We start from the raw sequence: 20,598 nt of genomic DNA on the forward strand, positions 1-20,598 counted from the left end.
ATATTGAACTAAATAAATCTAAAAACATCTTATTGATTTGGGAGCTGTTTCTGCTGAGCTGTTTCTTTTTTTAAAAAAAGACTGAGATAATAAAAATAATGTTTTGTTTTGATTTTTTTTCTGCCTGTTCCACACTCAGTCCAGTAGGTGGCGGTAATGCCCCTTGAATATTGTTGCCAACCGCCTATTAAATCCACAAGAAGAAGAAGATGAAGCGACGTACGTGGGCGTGACGTCAACACGCTGGCTGTGACTTGCGAAATGGAGATAAAAGCCGCTGAGGAAAACAACATTGTGTGTTTGAGGATCTTTTACTCCAATAAATCAGAAACAGAGACACGATCGAGCAGGACGACGCCGACAACAGCAGGCTGGACACCGCAGATCTGAAAGTACGTGGCCGAGGAAGGGGGATTAGCATTTAGCTGCTTCAACGATACATGGCAGCGATGGGATTAACAATTTGGGATTTTAACTCCACTTCATTTAACTTTGGGTTGTTTTCAGGGTCTATTTATAGGACTTGGTTTCTCTCAGGTATTTGTAGTGTGATATGTGTAAAGTACTATAAGAGGCCCCTGGGCACTAAAATCCAGGGGCCCCACTCACCTCTACAGAGGAACCAGACCCCCAGATTACAGAAATGGTAAAACCTGTTGTTTACAGGCCTTTAGTTTCTCCTTGTTGTAGTTTGTTTTGGTGTTTATGGTCATTTTGTGTCTCTGTTTCTCTCTGTGTGTGGTTGGACTCATGAACATCGGATCTGGATTCTCAAATGTAAAGATTTTCTGTTTTTTACAACATAACTTCAGTGACAGGGACAACCAATGGGCGCTGGCTTCACTGTGGTTGATAATTAACATTAATGCAGCCCTTGTTTCGTGATAACTGGTGCTGACAGCAGGACAATGGTCTTGTTCTGATTCCAGAGGCAGATTATGTTTCAGCAGCGACCATCATTGGTTTGAAAGGAATCTTGGTCTACCAGCTGCACAGAATGTGGCTTTTTGGCTGCTGATGGAAAAACTTTCCAAATCAGCAGCTTCTCGTTTAGAGGATGAATCATCTGCTCCTGACCACACTATAGGAAATGTACACATTATTTTTTTAATCCGTGGCATTGACTTTAGTTCTGCTAACTTTGCAGTGCAGCACTTGGGAGGATGATCAGGAATCACGAAGAAGATGTAAGTAACTTCCTCTTCTCTCTTTTTCTACGTTAAGTTTTTGTTCCTTTAGTTTTCGTGCAGACAAATCTCAAGTCATATTTCTACAAGGATCCATGTCCCCTTTCACTTCCACTTGACAAATGCCAGCCAACAATACTTGCACTGATGAATTTAAAAGCATTTGAGGAACTTTATCTCAATGGAGAAGGAATGTGTGGTGCTCATAGTAAAAGGGATCTCACTCTGTTGGTCTAAATGTGATACAGTAAAACGCACACGGTATGTTTTTTTATTTCAATTTGTGAAACTATGATTTTTGTCCTTTAGGAGTTCGTTGCAGTGCGGGTCCAAGATCCTCGCATTCAGAACGAAGGCTCATGGAATTCATACGTGGATTATAAAATATTCCTACATGTGAGTATTGAGTCAGATTAGAAATATATTCAGCCACATTTAGTCTGAGCTACATCATTGGCAACTGTTCTGATAATTGATTTAGTTTTAGAAGCAGCTTTCATGGTAGATTTGCTGCTTTTTTACTTTAAAAGGCCAATAGATTCATTGGGAAGATCACTGTTTGCACTCTGTTCGTTTTACATGGGAATTATAAAACGATACTAATACATTTTATTTATAGAGTAATTTATAAGTTACAAGAAGACACTTTACTCAATAGATAATAAATAATAGAGCAAAGAATGAAAAGCACATTATGCAGCACAGCACTTTATATCAAACATTCAATTACAATAAAAACTAAAATAAAAAAATATTGAGTAAAATCCTAAAATGCATTTTAAGTGCACAAATAAACTAACTTTAAAATAAGTCTTCTGCCAATTAATGACTACCAGCAGTTGTTTACCAGTGTAGTATTTCTGAGACTAATGTACGAACCTAGTTTTCCATTAAGCTTGTCTCTTAGTATTAAAAATGTAGGAAATAGCCTGGAGCTACAGATACTAACAGATTTTTAAACTTGGCTCCGGTGGGTGGAAGCTGCTGCAGGTCGAGTCCTCGTGTGTTTGGGCAGGGGTGGATGTTGTCGTCTAGGTGTTCGTGTTGAGGAGTGCTGCGTCAGCAGGGAGGGTCCGTGCTCACGTGGACGCGCTGCTGAGTGGGTGTCGACTCAGGAAAATTAGCAAATGTCATGTGATAATCATGTGATCTTACATCACTGTGTTTGTGGTTGTTATCACTGCGTCACCAGTGTGAACCTCACGTGGGCACATTGTCAGAATCAGTAGATCATCTCATGTTTAATGATTCATTGGTTACATTAACAGGAATGACTGTTCTATGCTGCCATGATTAGAATAAATATAAGTAAATGTTCACATAATTTTATTTATTTTGAAAATAACAGGAAAAGGGAAAAACGGTAATAATTTAGCACCGTGCTGACGCCCTCAAAGCCACTGCCTCACTACATGCTGATGGTTTTTGTCTTTATGATGGTGTTTTACATTTCCTCATACTTTAGCTCTGTGTGATTGTCGACATTCATACATTTATTTTCTTCCTTCTTAGACCAACAGCAAAGCCTTCACAGCCAAGACGTCGTGTGTGCGGCGGCGCTACAGCGAGTTTGTCTGGCTCAGGAAGAGGCTGCAGAAAAACACTGGTTTGGTGTAAGTTATTGGGAAGATTGTTCACTTTACTCTAAAACCTTTACATGATTTCTATAAATCCACTGGAGGGAACAGTGTAAACTCCAGTGGACGTGAGTTTGTGTTACATCTGATCCTCCTCCACAAGTAAAAAAGGCACAGCAAGGTGCTGACATGAAGTCTAATAATGTATTGAAGTGAATATGCTGTAGTCTGTAAACATGGAGACCTGAACCTTGCATGTCTCCATCCTTCCAGACCAGTCCCAGACCTTCCAGGAAAATCCTTCTTCTCCTTCAGCAATGAGGACTTTCTGGAGAGGAGAAGAAAAGGACTTCAGATCTTCTTGGACAAGTCAGATCATCATTTAATTTTTCAGAAATACAGTTTTGCGTTGGACACACAGACTTAAGTTGGTGTTAACATTTATTTTTGTACCTTTTGTCCTGACAGAGTGGTGCACATGACAGTATGTCTGTCAGACAGCCAGCTCCACCTCTTCCTGCAGACCCAGCTGCCAGTTGGTCACATCCAGGACTGTGTCCAGGGCCACACTCCCTACACTGTGACGGACGCCATCCTCACCTACGCCTCGTCCAATCGGGGCTTAGTACAGGCTCAGGAGGACGACTCCATCAAGGAGCCAAGTCTGACTATTTCTTATGAGTCCATGGAAAGGTATGAAGGGGGAACGTAAAGTACTGAAACAGCACAGATGATGTGAAAATAACCTTTTACTTGTACATTATATCTTACAGGTTAGCTCTGGGTTTAATTAGGGTTGTTTATACTGCAGTTGTAAAGTCACTACTCTGAATTGAAGGCAACAAAGGGAAACAGCTAACCTCACTGTCCAGGGTAACGACATCCACAGACCAGCACCTGCCTGGTGAAGAAATAATCCCTGACACTTTATCAAGGAGCTGTAGAGATCCTGAAATGAGGATGTTGTTACTGTTAGACCCAGGCTGACTGTTCCTCCCTTTATGCTCGGCTGCTAATCGGCTGCTATCTGTAGCTTTGGATTTATTTTTAGTAGAAAAATGGTTTTGATTCTCTCAGTAACAAGTGTTTTTTTTTTGTTTGTTTTTAATGCTTTAGACTATTGTGTTCCTCTTCTGATGAAATATGATACAGTGACTTTTTCTCTCCCACTCAACAGCCCAGCTCCTCATCAACCCAGTCTACAAATTAATGAGACCATCAGCCCTGAGCTCCTCCCACATGACCCCGACCCTCAGGAGCTCTGTGATGACGACAGTGATGAGTTACAGCACGAGGAGAAATCCTCCATAAGGGTCTCCCAGAAGAATAACCATCTAGAGGCAGTTGCTGAGTGTGACTGTGGCCTGACAGAGGTAACCTTTTTTCTGGGTGACAACCAGGATGACCCCGAGAGTCTGAGCCTCACGGACGAGGCCCAGCGGACGAGCTGTCGGATGTGGACACCGGTGGAGGTGCACTCGCCCATGGAGGAAAAGGACAGCGTGACGACATTAGATACAGAAGAAAAGACTGTTACTGCTGCTCAGCCAGAAAGAAATCAGCTGGACAGCCCTGAGGAGGCAAACACAGAAGCTGCCAACTGTCAGCCTGAAAAATGCGTGAATTCAGAAGCTACTTCAGATTTAAAGGACGACTCTGAAGAGCAGGTTTTAGAAAGTGACACCAGAACTCAGGAGGAAGACGTTCGCGAAGACGTCTGGTCGGAGAAGCAGGTTTTGGAGCTTAATGGACTCTCTGAAGGTAACTGTGTGGAACATGTTGATGGCTGTAAGGGTCCTGTTGCAGATGTCAACTGTCTGAAGGAGCCTGACATCTCAGACGGGCCAGGAGAGGAAGTGGATTTGGTTGGAACCACATACGAGAGCGATGACGACAGCCAATCACTTCCGTCTTCAAATGGAAGCATTGTCCAGCTCAGCGATGAGGAAAGTATTAAAGACAAGATCCAGCCTCCGAACGGCTACGTGACGTCTCCTGAGGCCACTCACTTGCCAGAAGTCGAGGCCTCCAGGGAGATCAGTCTGGACCTTCGGTTAAATGGTTGCCCTGTGGATATCGAGACCATTTCTGCCGAGGATGATGAAGACCTGCAATACATGATGCCTCTGGACCTTAGCTCAACTGTAGCTGGTGGAGAATTGACTGAAAGTAGTGAGTTCAGCATCTTGGAGAGCAGCAGTGTGTCTGGATTAGCTGTTAATGGGTGTACGGAGCAGGAGGCCCTGTGCTCGCAGTGTTTGGAGGCCTCAGAGGAAACACACGAGCTGGAGGTGCATTAGCTAAACAGCTGACGGCACTTCAAACTCCACGGAGCCCCTGTAAGGGCCGCGGCGCCCTCACAAAGCCACAGCAGAGGATGGCGGTAAAGGAGGTGCTTTCTGGTGGTGGTCTTCAGAGTGGATGCTCTAGTCTGTCTAGACTTTGAGTACTATAATCTAACTTACACAGCTCACTCCTGCTGTAGCTGTACTTTGTTTTAAAAATAGTTTATATCTAATTTTAAAAGATTTTTGTATTATTTTTTTTAAACTCAGGCACACTAAGTGTTGGCACTGATTTCTCCTCTGCCTGGCTCCCAGGTCTGGATGATTAGTACCTTTCTGCAAACAGCAGAGGGTGCCCAAGTTTACAAAAAGCTATTCCAGTACAAACAAACACACAATTAAAGGACAGGTTCACATTTTTTCAACTCACATGCCCGTGTGCACTTAATTTCATTAACTTTAGTTTAAATTGTGTTGTTTGTGCAACACTGACAGCTGTTTCTGAAATAAAATCACCTTCCTCGATTTGAATTTGTTCATTCAGTTTTTATTTTTTTAATCCGAAGTAAGTGACTGACATCTCACATTAACCTCAGAACAAAAAGGTGATATATTTACACAGAATGAGGACATTGATTAAGCTGTTACTGTGAGCTGAGCATGTGAACCTGTCCTTTACCCTTATATTTCTCTAAATTCTGAAAAGGGGAAAAAAAAAAAAATTCAACCCAAAAAAAGCTTAAAAAACTATTTGGTTGTGTCAGTGTTTGATGTCATGATCAGTTTTGACAATAAGAATTTGCAGTGTGGCTACAACAGAAGCCCTGATTTCTACCTAAAACTGCTGTACTGTGACATGAAGCACCTTGTTGGTCGTTAATGACGTCTGCTGTTGTAACTTCTGACATTTTACTGGATTTTTTTTTTTTTTTAATTTTAATTCAAACTCCCTAAGAGAGAAAAAGCTGGACTGCACCTATAGAGCAACACTATGGTTGACGACATACACTAAGCTTTAACTGTGAGTCCTGGATGTTGCACATTTATTTTTCTGTCTTTTCTCCAACATGGTTAATGTTTAGCTAAAGCCAACACTGAGTTTTAGCTTTAGGTCTGAATTCTCTCTAGTTTGATTGAAGTGTGTGTGTGTGTGTGTGTGTGTGTGTGAGAGAGTGTGTGTGTGTGTGAACTGGCAGCAGTTTGACCTCAGCGTTGTTTCCACACTGCTGCTGGTTTTAATTCATTTTGTCACATTTAAAAAGGGACCCAGAGTTTATCGTTTCATTTCTCACACTGTAGAAATGAGGCTTTGCACCTTTTTTCTTTCTTGTGGAAAAGCATCAAACAATATTCCAGCAGGTCTCAGAGGTCCTGGACTAATGACAGCTGTTTAATAAAGTGGACCTACAAAAGATCCTGAGCAACATGTCCATGTGAATCCACAAACTATAAACTAATTTCATTTCAATAAATGCGTTGTCGTCTTTACTGTGTCACATTTGTCTGTTTATTTATCCAACATCATGATTTAAGACACTGAAGAAATCCTGCCACCTAGTGGCGCTCGGGCTATTGGGAACTACGGCCTGATCGCAGTTGGAAATGAAACGTTAAAATAAAACACAAAATTTCAATGAAAGAAGAAAAGGCTGATATTTTGTTTGTATGTATTTTAGAATATTTTACATATCATACATAACATCTGCTGATATTCTTCTTAAATGTGTCAGTATTGAAATAACCTTCAGTTACAGGGAATCATATACAGTTCAATATTATTTTGGAGATTTCTAATTTTAATAAGTATATTTGCACTATGGCTGCAAATATTCTGTTATTTTTCTGATAATTCATTGAGTCGATTATAAAACGTTCAAATCAGTTAAAAGATTAACTTTCCTCAAATTCACATATATTTTTAATCACCTCACGTGTGAAAGGAGGCAGCCAGAGAAGGTTTAATCTTAATAAACTCAATATTTTACTGATTAAAGTTGTTGTTGCTTGATTTTCCGTCAAATGATCCATCAATAATCGACTAACCCTTTCATGTGTAGTTTGCACGGGCACCTTACAGGGCGAAGGAACAAGTCCTGCTGCAGCAGATTTACATGATACAACTGAGCCTTTGGGGACGAGAATCATTTTGACATTGTGAAAGATTAACTGACAGGCCGTCTGTGAAATTCATGGCTGGACGCGTCAGGGGCTGCAGCTCTGTAGAAAACAAGAACACGCTATCAGAGAAACATGCATTAATAATTCAGTATTCATTTTAAGCTGTGCCTATCTAACAGTATTAGGGAATCATTTTCTTAAATAGGACAACTGACGCTGTAATCATGCTTTTGTTGCACATATTTATTCTCACCCATTGCCCATTGCAGCGTTCAGATTGCTTTATGCAGTACTTCTTCCAGCCAGCAGATGCCATAAACGGCAGGTCAACGACTGAATATACCTCAATGGCAATCTGGATGAGTACCAGGGGGACTGTTTCTGTGTATTAGGCCACAGTAATGGCCCATAATGCTGATGATAAGAGAGTGCGTCGGTACCTGTTGGAGCTCAGAGGATGTAGGCAGGGTGCAGGAAGTCTTTGGGGACGATACCCACAGTGCCGTTCAGCTCGCCGATCCACCAGCCGTGAATGTTGTACTCCTGAACCCAAAATAAACAAACAAACGATAAGTGTCAAACGGGTCCGAGAACAAGCAAACAAAGCAGGATCAAGCGGCAAGCGCAGATTTTTTATTTGATTTTGAGTGTGGGGTTTATCTCATTAACACAACAACAACCATTCGGATGATATGAGCTGCAATTATAAGAGGCCCTGATCCGTTAGAGCGGCTACCAAAATAATAAGGTTAAAAGGCTCCTGTACTGTATGAACTCAACTTCAACAAAGGGAATAAAGAAAAGCCTTAATCCTGCATGAAAAACACCCACGTGCAACAGAAACCAAGACGCATTAACCTGGAGGGTGTTCGTTAACAATGGGGAGAAGAGTAAACAAAACAATTGAAACAGTGTGTTCTGTTTTATTTTATACACTTGAAAACTCACAACGACAAAGTGCCAGACTAATTAAAACGAGACTAAATTTTTAAACCGTACAAGGAAACAAAAACAGGATCTGGGTTTTAAATGAAGCTCAGCCGGTTTTAGATTTATTTAGATTAAATTTCCTAAAAACCTTTTAGCAGGAAAAAAAAATCTGAGTGTTTCATTTTAGTAATTTCAGATTATTGATTTACATGTTAAACATTTTATAAACAGAATTTAAAAAATTATTCATCATGATCAAGTTGTAAATAATTATTAAAAACTAAATTAAGATCAGTTTAAATACAGAATCAGTGCAGGCTATAAATGGCCAAATAAAAAAACAAATATCAGCTAAATTGAAGAAAATTGTTTATGTTACAAAAATATATATATAATTTCAAAAAGCTGCTGCTGTTTGAGGCTGTTTGTCACTTTCTGTTTAATTAATTTAATTTCTTTATATAATTTGTATTTGCATTGTACTTTATTGGAAACAATTCACACAAATTTTGGGAGATTTTACTTTGCATTTAATGATAAAGTCAAATCATGATAAGATTAATTCATTACTTGGTTAAATAATACAAATTATTTGGGGCTGTTCTAAATTATTATTTGGCAGTGAAACAGCCCTTAAAGATTTGACTCTACAACACATTTTTAATTTTTGGCCTAAACCTTTCATGTATTTTCAGATTTGTACAAACGTATTAAGACCGTGAGTCACATCCAGCTCCACAGGATCATCTGATCCCAGCAGCTGGGCTCCAACTACATCTGTACTGGATCAGTATTTGGCCACAGACCAAAGGGGGCTCAATGCAAGTGTGTATTACAGATGTGTGAGTGGATGTAAGCAGACACACAGATATAAGTTGGGTATTGATGATTTACACACAGACATGAGGAATGGCTTTTTTTTGTGATGGGTCGAGCCGATCATCCAGACCTGACACCTCTCCACAGCCAGAGGAATGAGGCCTGCGGCTAACGAGTAGTGTTTGGACAGCAAGGAGGGATGGATTGCTTACAAAGTGATAAAGCACCAGGCTCAAGCGTTCTTATGGCCCAAACAGGTACACACAATAAGCAGATTGTCCACCCAGGCCTCGTTGACTGGGGCTGCTCCAGCATGCTTGGCTCCCTGACAGACTCTGTGCTCGGGCTCATAACGCAGGGGAAAGTTAAGTCCAAAATGGGCTTTTTATGCTCCCCATAAGACTGGAGAGGGAAAAGCCCAGTTGTGGAAAGTTGGCTCTAGTTCCCCATTCGAACAGAGGAGGAGGAGAGGGGAGACAGACGGACAGGGGGGAGGCATCGGAGAGAGGGAGTGGAACAGTTTCTCTCTCCCTTGGGGGCGTCGCAGCACTATTCCACCAACCGCAGTGACAGAGAGTTTTATTTATCTCCGTGGCCCATCTGTGCAGTCGGTCTCAAATTCTCCCCGAGAAAGGTCTTTTGGATTATCAGCGCCGCCATTTTAATACAACTGCTACATCACAGAGTGGGTGCCAATGGCGGTGCAAGTCTGTCAGGCGTGCAGAGTCCATCTTCCTCATACTTGAAATGGGTTCACCCAGAGTACACCTGCTGTAATAGGGACGTGGAGAGTAAATTATCCAAATGATAAAAACCAAGCTAACTCCTCAACGCAGTCCTCCTTCTGGTGGTTTTCCTTTTTATCTTCTGCGTTGATTGTATTTCTGTGATTATTGTTATTATTTTTTTTCTTTTTTTGTGGCAAAAACCAGACGTGGCTCTGCTGATTGTGGCAGCGTGAATGATTGGACAAGTTGTTTAGGAAAGATGTTCCCTCCAAGAAGCTCCGGGGAGGGAGAATAAAATAAAATAAATAAAATAAAATCGAGTGCGTTCTGGGAAACGTCTGGTTTTGTCTCATTAGCAGGTATCACCCTGCCTGAGCGTGTTTGCTGCGACCTGGATGCGGATCAGACCGACCGGGAGCAGAGGGAGGGCGAACAGCGCCCCCTCGTGGCGGCTGCGGCGCGTTGGCGCGCTGACCTCCCGGTGACTCCTCCGCTGAGAGCGCGGGGAATGAGCGTGGGCGGGGCTGGCGCTGAGAGCGGGTTGCCATGACAACACCTGCAGTGTACCGGCGCAATCGTTTATTTACCACTCAGGGGGCTGGCTAATGGCGGCGTCCTGATAGGCCCATCGCTCATGTTCCCGACCGGAGGACGGATTGACAGCTACCGGAGCCTGGAGCGGGGAGAAGCCGAGTCGAGGCTGGTGTCGTGTCACGACACTGACACGTACCTCGACGAAAACACGGCGTCAAAAAAATATCTCCACCAGCATTAGTACAATTTAAAATTCAGTACAAACCCTGACGACATGTTCTCTTCCTACCCTCTTTTCCTTCCTCAGACACACACCCATGCTACCAGATGAAACACACTCGATCCCAAATGCATACAAACCAGGGGGAGTGCTAATAAGCCTGACACATGAGGCATCTTTCCTCGACCACCAGCTGACTGAGGCAGGCCTTGGGCGTGATGGAGCGCAGGAAGTCTCTCATTGCCCTGCCGCTGAACCCGCCGCCTGGGTGTTACAATCTCTACCTCCCTCCCTCCTTCCTCATCTCCATCCCCCTCCCTCCTTTCCTCCCATACCACTCTTTCCACCTCTCCGGTAAGCAGCCTTTCTGCTTGCATCCTCTCTGCTTCCCTTTCTCCTCTACACAGACTGATCATATACACTGCAGCTCTCTGCAGCTGCTCCATCACTGGTCATCCTAACCAAAAGAAATGGACACTTCTCCCAGAGCCATGATCCATAACCTGCAATCAGGTTAGGGTGCTCTCCTCACTGCTCACACAAATGCTCTCCACTGGTAATGCATGAAAGTCTGCGTGGAGATGCTTATTTTGGGGAATGATTAGGGTTTTGTGCCCGAAAAATCTTGTTGAAATCCATCTGGAAATATCGATGATAATTCTGCACGACCAGAGATCGAAATGGCTACTTAGTGTCCATTTTTTTCCAAGTGGGCTTTTAATTAAATCAGTGAATTGGCTTCAAATTGGAAACATGACAGAGCATGAGAAGGTTTGAAAATATCTCAGGGACGATGAGATTTAATAAAAAGAAAACCTACTCGCTCCTTTCTAATGCACGCTTGGGATTACAGATAGCTCCTTAACTTAATAGCAATTTAAAGTGGATTTGTGTATGCCACTGAGTGTCTGTAATGATGGCTGTTTACGCCACCCCTCATTTATAATAATTAAGCAGAATGGATTGGGGGTGGGTTGCTCGGACGCGGTTCTGGGCTATTGGCTTGGGCTGAATAATGACCTACTGTAGTTGACCGGGGGATGACCGCTGCCTCCTGCATGACCCCAAACCCCAGACTCACCCCCTGCTACTTTGGGTGGTAAATAGGATGTCTTGCCTGTCTATAGCGTCTTGGTGTCTATGGTCACAATAGCAGCTAGGGGTCTTTAAATGGGTGTGTGACAGAGAAAAGGAGAAAGGAGAGAGGGGGGGACGGGGTTCATACAAAGGAATAAAGGGACACCCTCTCTTTGTCTCTCTTGCTTGACTTTTCCCATCTGATTGTTTGCCCACTTCTCCTTTTCTTCAGCTGGGTGCAGCCGGTGTGACCTGTGGGCCAAACCAGCATGTACAACACACAAGATGCCTGAAGAAAAACTGCCACAGGATCGAATACGTGTGAATACTTAAGCAGAATATTTAATATTTAAGCTCGATTTTGAATTAATTTAGATTTTTAATATAACTTGCATTTCTGGTGACTGTAAATCAACAGTAAAATTGTTTTTGGTGATCGTATAAGTCAGTTCATATGTAAGACTGTTAAAAACCACCACAAGGTGTCAGTGGTGTCCATGTTCTCGCTGTCTCTAACAAGCAGCTGCAGCTCAACACTTTGGCCAAATGTGAAGTGGGAGAAGCACCAGATTGGCTGGGCCAGCTCCCTCTCCCTGTGTTTTGATTGGACGGGGATAGAGGAAGCGAGGTGAGCAGGGCAATGGAGAGAAAGAGGGAGAGGTGGCAGCAGCGGTTGCCAGAGTTTAAAGGACCCTGGATGGGTTTGTGTCATAAATCTCTTCCCACTCCATCCCACCGTTCTCCATGAGTGCCTGTGGGAATACAGGAATGTGACAGCTGACCTGTGGAGCCCACGTCTCTTGATTCTGGGTACATAAATTAGAGAGCAAGAATGCAGTACAACCTTATGTTTTAGTGAGGGACATGGCCGTCTATGTAGACAGAGTGAAACGATAGCTTTTAGCAGCTCTGGTAAACTATCCAATACTGTAACAACACATTGTTAATCCCACAGTAAATACGCCTTTGAATGTTTCAGGCCATGGTGCAGTTTAGGTCGTCGGGACGCAGTGGAAATGTGTGTGAAAGAGCTCAACAATTTATATCAAGTTAAAAAATCTGAGAGTATGATGCTGCAAAAAACTGAGCGAGCTGGTGTTTGTCACCACACAGTGAAATGTCAGTGTAAAGCCATAATGCGCATTAGAAAAATGCAAGCTCTCAGAAATGAAATGCCAGAGCAAAAATCACAAGATGGATATCACGGTGTGTTTCTGGCTCATGTATCAGAGAGCTGAGCATCGCCATCGAGCTGTGAGGACGGCGAGTTAGGCATCGCTGAAACTGGCGGCGGAGGAACGCTACGAGATTAATCCTCTTGAACTAATGGGATTCATATGAGTTGTGAGGTTCCTAATTTATTTACTTTGTCGGTGATACACACATATGTGCACACACATAGCAACACACAAGGGGGGAAAAAAAAACACAAATACAGTAAAAATGCCCCCACTTTACAGTAAGTGAGAGATCAATAATGATGGATGAGGGCCTTTTATACAATCGGCATGTTCTCCTCAGTTCACAGCCATAGGACACCACGCCTGTGGCTATCCCATTCTGCACTTCAGCAGTCAATCACATCCCAGCTTTAAATATAACAGTTTGTTAGCACCATTGATTTAGCACTTAGAGCGTGTCCTTATTACCTTGTAATTATGGTCAGTGTTGACATAACAGCACAGACAACCAGGCCTCCCACCCTCTAAGAGAATTTATGGGGCCTGGTTTTATTACGGCCATTTCGTGTGTCTGGGTCCCCTGTTAAGCGACAGACTTGAGTTCTAGCCAAGGGCCCGTATTTCACTCATCGAGGTCAGGGTTCTCAGGAATCCCCAGTAAAACTGAACACCAGTGGGGCCTGCATGTACACAGCGAGGACACAGGGAAGCCCTCCCCAAGGGCTCATTAAAATAAATAGCCGATTACAGGCTATAATCCAAATAATGCTATTCATGAGGGAAATGTGATGCTATTAGGACGCAAAATGGGAAACGGGTGGAGTCGTGTCCTCACACAAAACCAAACATTCGGAAGCTGTCCAGCGTTCACCTCTAAATAATTTACAACCAGACCTTGGCTTTAAATCCATTAGTGGATAGTTAGAATAGTCTCTCGTAGTCTGTCACCATATTATGACTTCACAGAAGAGCTTGACAAAACAAGAATAATCTGCGTCATTAAGACTGTGAGATACTACAACTAAGTCTTTCTTCCAACCTGGACTTTGTTGGCTTTTAAAGTCTCCAGTGAGGCAGTAATCCGATCCATACAGTGAAGAGTAACACGCCAGGCAGGGCTGAGGCTGCTTCAGGCGGATCTGTAGCACAAAGCCAGGTCCCCTTTGTTTCCCCAAGTGTGCTGCCTTTGTCATCCTTATATGAAAAATGGACATGGCTGTTTTGACATTTTCCCCTATCAACCAGCACACACAGACAGTAAAGGTTGGCATCTCATTCATCAGCCACTGCCAAGAGAGCCTCAATTAAAAGTCCATCTTGTGTGAAGAGCATATTTCACCTGTGCCACATCTCCTGTTATAAACAAAAGGCTCCCTTATCAGAAACTGTTTGTCCATCTAATCCTAAACCTTCTTTATTGACTACAAAGTGTTGGTATTATTTCTGTACTAAAATTTTAAAAAATAACAAATAATTCAAATTCAGTGGGTCGACTGCTGATCAAAGATCAGGAATCACGAAGATGAATGGATCATTTCTAAATCTAAACCACATAATTACTAATAAAAGCTAAATATACTGCCATTTCTCCTTCTTCGCATAATTTGGCCCGAACACAGAACATGACGACTCAATTTCAAACCACCCAATAGCAGCAGTCCGAGAACAACTCTGTGCACAGAGTAAAAGTGCCCGAATTACAAGCTCCTGATTTCCAGTAGGGTGGCTTTTCACTGGTAGATACTCTGCATGTAACGACAAGATGGCCATAAAACACGAGGAAATAGATTGAGGGAAAAGAGCTGAGATGCAAGATGGCTTCACCTGCAGTTTATGTCAAACAGAAAGGAAGAGCTTCGCATGGCTGCCTACTCAATTAACCCCTGTGATAGAGGCTCCGTAATGAACAACAGCACCATTACACAGCGCTCGAATGGCACTTCACCCTAGTGGCCTGGGAATAGACAATGCCACTGTTGGTGCTTCTCTGTTGCATTGAGATGCAAGTGCTCACTAACAGAGGAATTTAGATGTTGGGGATATCAGCATGTTTTGAAAGTAAATGAGGACAAAGTGATTACTGGAGTCGATGTTGTTTAACCCTTAAATAATTACACATTTTACACATGTGCATCACATTTTACTCATTTTAAACTACTGTAATTGCTCCTGCAATTATGTCTATGAGTCAATGGTGCAATCAGGAATGGTTCCCATTAGAGATGAGCGGCAGAATAGTAATCTCCAATTCGAACTGACTGAGACGTGTGTCCAGAGACCACAGAGTTTTGAGAGAGGTTTAAATAAGCTCTTGGATTATTTTTGCTGATGGTGATGCTGACCTTGCTAATAATATAGATGAGATCTCCTCTCTGGAAGGCCAGCTCGTCTGGCTCGCCGGCCTCGCAATCCCATAAACCCTGGTAGTAGTTAGCATAATCTGATGACGAAGCTGAAAAGAAATGAAGAGCATACATTTGAATAAAAGACAATATTATTGTCTCACATATTAGATAGAGTTGCTATAAACTGTTCAGCTGGAAATTTTTCTCATTATTAGCGGGGGGCTGTAAAGAGATTCTGACCTGGTTTGGTGATGCTCTCACTTATTTCATCCACTGGGTCTGCGTCATCCTCTGAAGAAACAAAACATCAAACTGAAAATGATATGGTGACAGGACATTTCTCTTCAGCTGACTTAACTTTTATGAACAGAAAGCATTTTTTAAATACACATCAGGACCCAAACATTTTAATGTCATTATTCGACAGGAAAAACATGAAAAATACTGAAACGTTTACCTGTGACCCTGACTCTTTGTGTTTCACACATTAAAGGCAAATACGCAGTAAAGAAAAGCATTATGATAAACCAACATGTACTAAAAACAAATAAAAAGGGTTTTTCTTTACTGAACTCCTCAATGAGGATCAATTTGTTTAAATTTCGTCCCCGACCAGGAAAAGTTGAATAAAAAGAGGCCGTCTTTAAAGCATATGGAGGCGGACATGTCATCGACTGCGGGGCGTGGCACCCGGTGGTCTGAGAGGTGACACAGTGATATGCCTGCCCTCTCTCTCCCACATCCATCCTCAACACAAGCAGGCTGACAGCAACGCCACAACCCAGCAACACTATCCTCCTTCCAGCACAACCTGCGCCTCTGCTTCCAGGAAGAGCAGCAAGGACAACACACACCCACACACACTGCACATCCACATGTATATCGGTGATCAAGTGCACGGTCTGCATTTGGATGCAGAAAGTTTCTTGTGTCTATCTGTGTCTTCCTAAAAAACACACAGTGACTTACATTTTCAATAATAAAATGAGTCATATCGTCTTTAAAAGGTGTAATCAGTTTTCCTAAAAAACATGATACTGCAGTGCACTGTTAGCACGCTAAAACAGGAGAAAAAAAACAGATGTGAATTTTGTTTGCAAAGGGTCCAAACATTTGTTCAGCACTCTTCAACTGCTGTAGAAAAAAGCATCCTTCAGTCGAGAGGCCACCGCTATGGGCCAACAGTTTCTATATCCAAGTGATTTAATTTTCCAGTCAATAAAATCAGTCATCAGCAAAAGAGCCACTACCACCATCTCTCTGCATTTCTGCCTGCAACTGAGCCACGTTCGAAGTTTTGCTCTGACAAAGCTGGGGGAGCTCATCACCTAGAAAATGATGCTTCAGTCATCCACTTCTTTTCTTCACTGGTTTGGACACTGCACTGCAACAGTGGGCAAATATGAGAATTCCTAATATTTCCAGGAAATTATCGCTAACACATTTGGGAAAATGTTCCTGGACATTAAGTCCTGCTAAGTAATCCTAAACCTTAATTTCAGCAATGAATGAAATGTCACAAAATACAGTGTGATGACGCTCTTATTTTGTAGGGTTGTTGATAACAGTCACTACTAAAAGTAATATTTCCTCAGCATCAATCACTTAGCATCTAATCATTTAACAGTATCTAATCGCCTTGTAGAAGCCGTGAGTGAGCAAAAAGAGGTGCAGAATGATTGATAAGTGAAGGGGTGAGAAAGTGAACGAAAGAGCCCGTCATTCGATATGCCATCTGTGGTCAGGGTCTGTACCTCCTCCCAGATGGCTTTGAACGCTGGCGTGACAGTCTGAAGACTGATTTCCCTTTCACCAGTGATTTTGGCAAAGGTAATGTACTCACTGAGTGAAACCGAATCTTGATGTATCTTATTTAATAGAAAGAGTGATGGACGACGGCCCCGAGAAGATCGGATCGCCCCTTTTGTCCTTCTGTGGATCTTGTAGCCGCCCTGACACATGGGACTGTCTCCGGTTCAGTATGGACACACACACTGTTCTGGGGTCTCACAACATTTTCCATCAAACTCTAATTTCTATTAAACATGTGACATTAAGAGCTCCAGAACTATTTTAAGCCTTGAGAGATGCAGTTTTTACTTCCTTTCAACTAAATTGCTGTTGCTAGGCAATTTTAGCAAAAACTCTGCTCAGAGGATTGAATTGTAGGATATTTGTTGCCTGGCAACATTAGCTAATTGGACGTTCTATGACAGAGCATTCGGTTCTACCCGGCTCTCGCTGATTTCAGCAACATATCTCAACAGAGAGCTCTCGGTGAGATAAGGAGGGAGACCAGAGGAGGCAGTTTTCCAGAGACTCTTCCCCTTTCTGCCCTGTGTGGCTCTGCAGCAGCCACCCTGCTCCTGACAAGCTTATTAGTGTTGCTTGATTTAAAATGAGTGATCAGTCTGGGAGCTGTGGTGATAGGGAGGCACCTAGCAACACAAATTTTGCAGCCTGGAGAGATCATTACAAATATTTCTCGTTGCAAAAGTCCCTTAGGGTTTGAGCATGTGTGTGAAGCAGAGCAACCGTGTCTATTTGTCTGACTGAGTGTCACACAAATGTGTGTGTGCGCCTCACCTTCCTGTCTATTTGTCTGTGTGTGGGTGGGTGCTGGTGCATTGCTGCGTGCAAGGTAACCACATCCTCATACCTGGCATCCTCTCGTAGATATCCTCATCTTCCTCCTCGTCTGCCTCCCCTGTGTCCTGCCCTCCCCCCAGTTTAGCACTCTGAGGGGCCTGGACAGCACTGGGCCGAGATGGGGGAGGGCCCGTCACCCCCTCAATGTCATCATAAGTCTCCTCTTCCTCCTCGTCATCATCGAAAGGGATGAAGTTAGAGCTGAGATCTATGGAGAGAGACAACGTGATGGGCGGTGTTAGCGTGGAGCTCAGCGCGGCACAAACGGCACAAACAAGCACGAAAGAGTAAAGTAAGAGTAAAAACCTGAGGCTAGGACATGTGCCACAAGGCATCAGTGACAAGTGGATTCAAGCTGCATATAATAATTATCTTCATAATCCATTTATGTGTTTGAATGAGACATTATTGCTGAGTCCCAGAGTCAAAGATGATGCCTTCAAAAGTTTTACTTTGCATGAGTAAAATAAACAATGTGGACAGACGCAGTATTAAACACACAAATTCTCACCAACTAGAAAATGTTCAACATTTTTCTTGATAATGACTTAATCTCATCATTACCTCTGTAGAGTTTACCGAGTTAAATTTAAGACTTTTGAAGGCCTTTTAAATAACAATTCATTTAAAATGAAGCCAGGACAAAGTAGGAAAAATATTGTAATAAATTGGCCCAGAATTATTTACCAATTAAATTATTACATTTAGGTCAAATTTTTGTTATTTGTCATATTTGATTTCTAGCAGCATAAAAAAATAATTCTTATTATTTAATCTTCTGGATAAACAGGAGAAACATGATGGAGGAACAAATTGATGGATTAATCGATGAACAATAAATGATTTAAGGTCCAAGATTTTGCATAAAGTTATAGTTGTGGAACAAACATATTTGGGACTTTCCACCCTGCTTTTGCTAAATTCTTATATCCAGTCTTGCTTAACTTCATTCAACTATATGTCTCCTCCCTGTGTGTATTCCCACTTTTAAATAAAAGGCAAACCAATAATCTTTAAAAAAAAAACTATTTACATAAAGGTTTTCAGAGAGTGACTACAAAAATAAAAGTGCACACTGAAAAGAGAAAAGTCTGCACACAGGCTTGTTCTCAGGTAAATTCAGGAGGTGAAGTGGTTAAAAAAAAAATCATGTTCTTGTTCTGGATCAAACTGCATTTGGAAGAAAAACTGGGCTGGAAGGAAGTAAGACAAACTGCAGAGTGTCTGTTACTTCCCGCAATTCAGTGGCCCGGCCCGAGCCCATTTTAGAGTAGACGAGGCACGACTGCTCACTCAGATGGAGGAGCCGTCTCATTGCAGGCGACTGGCCACTGCAACACAGGGTATCAGGTCCTCTGCCGTACACCAGCGGCCAAGCAGAAATCAATGTCACTGGAGGATAACCAGAACATCCACCAATCAATTTCCTGTAAGTTGGAATTCGGTAGGAGGGTTGGGGGGTGGAGGAGAAGTAGAGCTACATGATGGTGCACATGACATGGTGGGTGACAAGTGGAATGAGGAGATTCAGGGCTGGGGTGTTCGGCTGAGCGGTTAGTGATGGAGTGGTTGGTTTTCATCCGAGTCTGGGATGATAAAGGGCTCCCTTTCACTTCTGACCTTTCTGCCCCTCGGAAACACAAGCGAACTTTAGTAGCAAAACTGAGAAAAAAAACAAGGGTGGAAGGTTTTTAATGCTTTAACTGCATTTTCCAATTAACCTACGTGACTTTTAAAAAGTCAGGTTTATTTATATTGCCCAACATCCTCTGTCCTTAAACCTTTGATTCAAGTAAGGACAAAAAAGGGAGAAACCCTGGGAAAAGGAATTGCTCTGCTGAAAAAACAAACATGCAGTAGGTACCGGAAAACAACACAAACACATGCTGGCTTACCTTTAAGTACAAAATTGATTTGGTCCACCCATTCTCTGGCCTCTTGAGGGCTGCCGGCAGTGAACTGGATGGAGAGCGGGGCAATAATTTTGTCAGAGGGTGAATTTATTCCTCCTGATTTTTAATTTTAGAGGCACAGACCAAATCGCTTTGAAGTTGTCAAATAAAGGACAAGTAAAAATGTCCCTCTTGAAAAAGTTATGAAATTGTAAAACTTAAATTACTTTGTCACTAAAATCTAATTAAGACATATAAAACAGTATGGCTTTCAGTGTGTTATACAGACGAGTAAAATAACACATATATATATATATATATATATATATATACACACACACTATATTTATTTATTATTAAAACATAATCACATAAAAGGCTCCGACATGACTTTATTAATTACTGAAAATGTAACTATTATTTGCTCATTTAACTGTTTGATTTGTTATAAAAATGTGAAAACATCACAGATCCCAGGTTTATTTTTATAGAAATACCAAAACTGTCAAATATTCACATTTGAAAGTTTGTTTAAATAATGACCAACAACGAAGTGAGTGCAGGTTTATTTTCATTTTGATCGACTTCTGCAGTGTCAAATAGTCATAACAGTATTTCCATAACATTATCTATTAAACTACCTTCCTCTACCTGAATTACCCAGCTCTTACTTTTAGTCAGTAATCTGTGCATGTTGGTGTCATACAGACCTGGAAAGTCCGTCGTCCAGGAGCAAACAGCTCAAAACAGGCATTTTTCTTGGAGTCTTTTCTCAGGTTGTTCACCAGCTGTACACTGTAGTCATTGATATAAAAGGAGCCCTTCTGCTGTTTATCTGCAGGGAGGGGAAAACATGGTGGGACGTTATTCGATTCAGTTTTAGTATCTGGATTTCTCCTGTATGTTGGTGTTTCAAACAAACCTTTTTCACTCCCAAAGTAGTAAAATATTGAATTGTTCAGGACACACCATCTCTTCTGCCACTCTGAGCCAAAGAAGCTGTGGTCTGAAGAAACAAGATGAGTAAAAAGAAATCAATGGAAAATTACAGGCAGT

General features: G+C 42.2%; 2 protein-coding genes across 2 annotated transcripts in view; one reads left to right on the top strand and one right to left on the bottom strand.

The window, feature by feature from the left end:
- The first annotated feature begins 224 nt into the window (after positions 1–224).
- On the top strand, positions 225–6,537 carry snx11 (sorting nexin 11). The gene is made up of 7 exons (XM_026315597.1): positions 225–392; positions 1,148–1,187; positions 1,497–1,583; positions 2,700–2,800; positions 3,038–3,133; positions 3,233–3,457; positions 3,942–6,537. The coding sequence occupies exons 2-7, from the start codon at positions 1,164–1,166 to the stop codon at positions 5,062–5,064; spliced, it is 1,656 nt and encodes a 551-aa protein (XP_026171382.1). The 5' UTR covers positions 225–392; positions 1,148–1,163; the 3' UTR covers positions 5,065–6,537.
- skap1 (src kinase associated phosphoprotein 1) overlaps positions 6,537–20,598 on the bottom strand; it is a 28,772-nt gene continuing 14,710 nt past the window's right edge. The window contains exons 6-13 of the mRNA XM_026315598.2: positions 20,465–20,548; positions 20,253–20,377; positions 19,546–19,609; positions 17,661–17,858; positions 15,242–15,292; positions 14,999–15,108; positions 7,608–7,710; positions 6,537–7,266 (exon numbers count right to left, since the gene is read on the bottom strand). Of these exons, the coding sequence (XP_026171383.1) occupies positions 7,618–7,710; positions 14,999–15,108; positions 15,242–15,292; positions 17,661–17,858; positions 19,546–19,609; positions 20,253–20,377; positions 20,465–20,548 (725 nt within the window). The 3' untranslated portion in view covers positions 6,537–7,266; positions 7,608–7,617. The remainder of the gene's footprint in view (positions 7,267–7,607; positions 7,711–14,998; positions 15,109–15,241; positions 15,293–17,660; positions 17,859–19,545; positions 19,610–20,252; positions 20,378–20,464; positions 20,549–20,598) is intronic.

Source organism: Mastacembelus armatus, chromosome 19 (assembly GCF_900324485.2).
Source record: "Mastacembelus armatus chromosome 19, fMasArm1.2, whole genome shotgun sequence".
Taxonomy (NCBI): domain Eukaryota; kingdom Metazoa; phylum Chordata; class Actinopteri; order Synbranchiformes; family Mastacembelidae; genus Mastacembelus; species Mastacembelus armatus.

What these genes read in the sequence shown, in the direction of transcription:
- snx11 (XM_026315597.1), top strand. Translation starts at nt 1,164, where the DNA reads ATGATCAGGAATCACGAAGAAGAT. An exon ending in ATTATAAAATATTCCTACAT is followed by an intron (nt 1,584 to 2,699) that starts GTGAGTATTGAG and finishes CTTCCTTCTTAG; the next exon opens with ACCAACAGCAAAGCCTTCAC. An exon ending in CTTCAGATCTTCTTGGACAA is followed by an intron (nt 3,134 to 3,232) that starts GTCAGATCATCA and finishes TTGTCCTGACAG; the next exon opens with AGTGGTGCACATGACAGTAT.